This window comes from Meleagris gallopavo, chromosome 29 (genome assembly GCF_000146605.3).
Source record: "Meleagris gallopavo isolate NT-WF06-2002-E0010 breed Aviagen turkey brand Nicholas breeding stock chromosome 29, Turkey_5.1, whole genome shotgun sequence".
NCBI classification, from domain to species: Eukaryota; Metazoa; Chordata; class Aves; order Galliformes; family Phasianidae; genus Meleagris; species Meleagris gallopavo.
Window position 1 is genome coordinate 3,506,512 of NC_015039.2, and position 5,764 is coordinate 3,512,275.

General features: G+C 54.2%; 1 protein-coding gene across 1 annotated transcript; it reads left to right on the plus strand.

Annotated features, from left to right (window-relative positions):
• Positions 1-176: 176 nt before the first annotated feature.
• MRPL45 (mitochondrial ribosomal protein L45) lies at positions 177-3,064 on the plus strand (the record flags this gene model as incomplete). Its single annotated transcript, XM_010724623.1, has 7 exons — positions 177-372; positions 820-937; positions 1,083-1,181; positions 1,790-1,838; positions 2,098-2,247; positions 2,314-2,487; positions 2,671-3,064. Coding segments are annotated over 7 exons (846 nt in total), but the record flags the coding sequence as incomplete, so codon positions are not given.
• Between the last annotated feature and the right edge of the window lie 2,700 nt (positions 3,065-5,764).

Sequence of the window (5,764 nt, forward strand, 5' to 3'; positions counted from 1 at the left end):
CCTTCCCCCCTCCCTTTCCCTGTTCCCTTGGCTGTGGTTTCCCCCTCCCAGCCCGGTTCTGTGTGAGGTGATGATGACATTTCTGTGCTCTGGAGGCGAGAAGGGAAATCTCTCACTGTGTTGGTGTTGTTTCTTGCCCTTTGGGCTCAGCCCATGCTCTGTTGTTTCTCCCTTAGGCTGTGGAATCACTGCTCCGTCCCCCCAGAGCCGTTCCACCCTGCCTCATTGTCCCTGTGAGGACGAAGCGGAGACTTTTTGTCCCTGAATGGGCCCGGGAGCTGCCCCCTGAAGAGAAGGAGAAGAGGCTGCAGTCCTTGAGCAGAACGCTTCCCGAGGATCGCATGGAACGGGCCTTTTACTTGGCCTGCACAGGTGGCAGTTTGCTTTGGTCTCTTCTAAAGGACACAACTAAGGCAGACTAGGAGTATTGTGACTGCACTGACAGTATCTGCATGCAGCAAACTGAATCACTTGCTCTGTCCTGGGGGAGTGATAGCAGCTGCCCTGGTGCTGTCAGCCCTGTGTCTCCTGTTGGCCCCTTTGTACCCAGGGACCAGGAATAGCATGGGAGGCCGTGCTCCCTGCTGCTGATTGTCTTATCCTCATACCTCAGGGCTGCATGGAAGAGAAGGAGAGCAGGCAGTGAGAGCAGGCAGTGTAGCACAGCTTGTCAGCAGTGAGAGGTCCCCCATTATTTATCCCAGTGCTCTTATTTTATCCTACAAATGTTTTCAATCCTGCTTCTCTGGCCCCCATCAACCGAGGTGCTGCCTCTTTGTCTCCTTGATTCCCCTCCTGACTCCCTTTTCTCTCATGCAGCCAGTATTATAGACCCTTATGTCCCTCCTGAGGGTGATGCCCGCATGACTTCCCTGTCCAAAGAAGGGCTGAAGCAAAGAATGGAGAAGCTGAAGCAGACTGCTGCCTCTCAGTTAGCGTATGTACCTCCTTTTCAATTAGTCTGCAGTGCTGAAGTTTTGCTCAGTTTTGTCTTGCACTTCAACTGAGTAATGCAGTTGTCATCGTCTGAAACACAGAGAAGACATTTTTCATTTGCTCAGAGGTTTTCCATGTCTTTTCAGCCTGCGGAAAGTAAAGGATCACGATCCAAATTTCAGCACTAAAACTTTCCCAGAGATGGCACAGGAGATATATGTTGAAGCTCACAACAGCCTGGCAAAGTAAGACCCATTCTGACCAATGGGGTTACGTAGGACTTGCTTCTCTTTGCTCACACGCTCTGGTTTTCTTGTCTTTGTATCCTTGTATCTCATTTGCAACAAGTGCTTTATCTTTTGCTGCCCTCATCTGTTTGAACAGGAGGTGGCATTGGTGGTTTGGGAGATACTTTTGCTTTTCGTAGTGAAGTTCAAGTTGCAGAAAATTTATCTTGACCTGACTTGAAAAGGAGATAAGCTGTTGTACCACTGGGTGTTGTCAGCAGATGAGTGTGTGCTCAGGGCTGCTCAGCATTGTGCCACAGGGATACTCCACTGATTTGCTCCACTTTCTAGTAATAGAACACGTTTTAAAACTGCATCATCCTCGGTTACAATTCCAAACATCAATAGAGGATTTAGGCCACAGCTGGCTTCCAAAGGATGTCATCATGTCTTCCCCTGCAGTCTTTTAACCAGCTTGTGTTCTGACTTCGTGCTGAGGTCATAGCTGAGAATCTCACTTCTTCTGCTTTGCCAATGGGTTGCGAATCTTCTGGAGAAGCAGGAATTTGTGAGTAAGCCTTTTCACAATGCGTGTATTTGAGTAACTGGGTGTGTTTCACTTGCAGTTTTAACAAGCAGAAACTTCACTCCCTGGTAACAGAGCGCTGCTACCCGGTAGGTGTTGATCTGGGTGTTACAGTTCCTTGATTGGGTTTAGAGAAAAGACTGTGGAAGAGATTAGAAATTATCTCTTTTTTTTTTTTTCTCTCACACAAATACAGTAAAGACAAAGTAGGAAAGCAAAGCACAAGTCTGAGTAATAATGCAGCATTCATTCAGCACCCGCATATAGCAGTTTGCTTCTTCAATTCACACCCATACATCACTTCATACACACAGAAGTTGGTGCTGACTTATTTTTTTTGCTTTCTAGGACATGGTCCGTGGCAACAGGTACAAAACCATCCGGTGGAGCTTCGTGGAGTCACTGGAGCCTCCACGAGTGGTTCACGTTCGATGCACCAGCATTGTGAACCGGGGCAATCTGTACGGGCAGGTGACGGTGCGGATGCACAGCAGGCAGGTACGTCCCCTCCTCCCTCCTGCCTTTCCCAGCTGACTCCAGCTCAGTGCATCTTTCTGTTTGCAGACTTTGGCCATCTATGACCGCTTTGGGAGGCTGATGTACGGTGGGGAGCAGCTGCCCAAGGATGTTCTGGAATATGTTGTGTTTGAGAGGTACTTGGTCAACCCGTATGGCACGTGGAGGATGCACGGCAAGATCGTCCCAGAGTGGGCTCCACCAAAGGACCCCATTGTGAAGGTAAGGCCACGAGGAATGGCATGGCCTGTGTCTGCAAACTGCAGGTGCTCTGTCTTCCTTTGTTCCTAAAATCAGGCCGTCCTCCTGTGCAAGGCAGTGGCACTGCCCTGACCCTCTGCTCACCCTTTCTCGTGCTCTTATTACAGCTGCACGTCACGCTGATTTTTGTCCTTGCTGTTTCAGACGGTGATGATTCCTGGCCCAACCTTGGATCCCTCACAAGAGTATGAGGAAATGAAGTAGAGAATTTCAGAGCCTGTACACAGAGAGAAGTGCAAACAACCCTGCGTGGACAAAGCAGGGAATGTCTGTGGAGGCAGCAGGGCGGACGTAGCTGTGCCTTCAGTGAGCAGTCAGCGAACAAAGCAGCTTCAGAAATGGACTCCAGGCACTGAGAAACTGCCTTAAAAAAGGAGCAAGAGGGACTTGGGAGGTGTTCATGTGAGCTCTAAGAGCTGTGGGGCTGCTCTCCCGGCTGACCTCTGTGCTTGCACGGCAAGAGCTGCTGTCAGCACACATCTGGGCAGATGTGGGGTACAGGATACACCTGGGGGACTCATTAAAGTCTGCAGCAGAAGCTGTTGGTGATTTCTTTTCCCATTCTTCCCCCATCTGCACAAATTTCAGGTTATTTTATTTTACCAGAAGAGCAACAAGCACGCTTTGAATTGGTTTCTCCTGGGTGGATGCTGCAGTTGGAGTCCTGCTGAACACGTGCTTGTTGCTGGTCAAGCCAAACACTTCCATAAAACTTGTGATTCACAAGCTCAGTGTTTGTGTCAGTTAACATCAGAAGGCAGCACTTCTCACGGCTGCTGTGTTCCGAAGCACTGGCTGCAGGCGCTCAGGAGTCTCACATGTCCTTAGTGGGTGACTGGCACCATCCTGTGGACGTTGTGACGTCTGGTTTTGCAGGCTGCGTGTCTGAAAGCCTCACGCCTGTGCACTCACCCGGTGTTACTTGTGGGTGCTGTTCTGTGTTGCTGTCACGCTCTGCTAGGAGAGCAGCCGGAGTTGGAATCCCCATCATCTCTTGGTTAATTGGGGGTGTCACAATCTGTCTGCCTCTCCTGGAGGAACCCACAGCATGAGCTCATGAGCCGAGGAGAGGCAGTGCTGCAGCACATGGCAGTGGGGCTGGGAGCAGGAATAGTGTGAGCTGCCTGGTTGGTGGATGTGGCTCAGACTCAACCATGGGCTCAGCTCTCCTGCTCAGGTTTTGAACTAAAGGAGTGTATTTTCCAGGAGAGCAGCATTTCTTTCCAGTCTAGTGTTGTCTCCCCAGCACCTTTGCTGATATTTGGACTGTGATATTTGCTGTGATTTAAGCACTGCTGTTTCTGGGCTTGCTTTACAGCCTCTCCGCTTTCTGCTGCAGCTCATCCCTGAGCGTACCCCCATCAATCAGCCACTGTGAGCACTCAGGGTAAACATTTATTTCCTATCTGTACGCTTCCTTACACGAGTGGGTGACAGATATTTGGTGCTGAAGATATTTGGTGCTTCTCCCAAGGAGAGAGGAAGCAAATGGAGAAGGGATGGTGGGATGAGCCCCACATCCAGCAGTGCTGGGCTCTGGGCAGTTGCTCTCCTCCACGCTGCACTGCAGCTGCCCTTGCTTTGCCTCCCCCTGAGCTCATGACGGAGCATGAACCACAGCCCCACGGTGCTCGGGGCCCTGATGCCATTCAGCTCCGGACCTCTGTGATGCCCAAACAGTTCAGAGCCTGGATCTCTGACCCAGACAGCATCATTGCCCCATTGCTGTGGGTGCCCATCCTGGCCGGCGGTCACTGCAGCACCGTGGCTTTGTTTGACACTTCCATCCCCATCCATACAGTGTGGGCAGCTCCCTGCACCCCAGGGCTGAGCTGAGTTCTACTCATGGTCCCACGGGCAGACATCAGCGCTGGACCCTCCTGCGTCCCTCTCACCCTCCCCAGGGCCGTTCTCCCACGGGCACACAGCAACCACTCCCTGGGTTGGGCTGCTGGGGGCTGCCGGACCCTCCTCAGCTTCCCAGGGACAGACCTCAGCTGTGCTGGGCCCGCTGTGCCGCTGGGCTGTGTGAGTTCGCCCCGGTGCTGCAGGCAGGATGCGGCACAGCGCCCGGTGCTCCCTGACCCCAGCAGGGGCTGCTCCCTTGGGCTGCTTTCCAGGGCTGCGGCTCTCCTGCCCAGCACCGGGCTCTGCTGCTTCCCAGGGGCAGATGGCAGCTCTGTTCTCTGCGCTCTCACGCTTTCTGGATCCTTCCTTCCCCATTGCCTCGCTCAGGGCTGGCTCCTCTGCCCCCACGCTCTCCCAGGGGCACACAGCCCCACGTTCGCTGCTCCCCATCCCTGCAGCTCTGGAATCACCCAGGCTCTTCGCCTTCCCCAGGGCTCCTTCCTCCAAATCTTCCTCCCAGGGGCAGATCTCAGCTTTATCCCTGGCTCTGGACCCCTGACCCCTCACCGCGCGGAGCTCTGCGCTCTCCCAGGGGCACACAGCCTCACGTTCTGCACTGCTTCTCTGCTTTGCAGACACGTTTTCTGCCCTCTCTTTCTGCAGACCCCGACGTGCAGCAGCGCCTTTGCTCGCTCCCGATGCGCCTTCCTGGGCCTCTCTCAGTTCCTCTTTATCAGATGGGGGAGCAGCCCCCTCCCAGGGGCAGATTTCCTCTCTCCCCCCGGAGCTCCCCAGGGTCTCCCAAGGGCAGATCTCTGCCTTCGGGCTCTCAGCACTGCGGGACACCCCCAGACTCTCCACGGACCGCGCAGGGCTGACGAGAGCTGCCTGACGTGTGATGCGCTTCGCAGCCCCCCCAGAGCTCAGCTTCATCCTCTGCTGCTCCACAGGGGGGGTGGCCATTTCCCAGGGGCAGATCTCCTCTTTGCTCCCCCCTGACCCCCCCTGACTCTCCCAGGGACAGATTTCTGCTTTGCTGACCCCTGGCCCCTCCTGTTCCTCCCAAGGGCAGATCTCTGCTTTGCTCCCCACTGACCCACCTTGACTCTCCCAAGGGCAGATTTCTGCTTTGCTGACTCCTGATCCCCCCTGTTCCTCCCAAGGGCAGATCTCTGCTTTGTTCCCCCCTAACCCCCCCTGACTTTCCCAAGGACAGATCTCCTCTTTGCTCCCCCCTGATCCCCCCTGTTCCTCCCAGGGGCAGATCTCTGCTTTGCTGACCCCTGATCTCCCCCGTCCCTCCCAGGGGCAGATCTCTGCACTATGGGATTTCCTTGGCTCAGCATTCCCCCCCTCAGTGCTCTCTGCAGAGATCCGGGTGTCCCCGCGC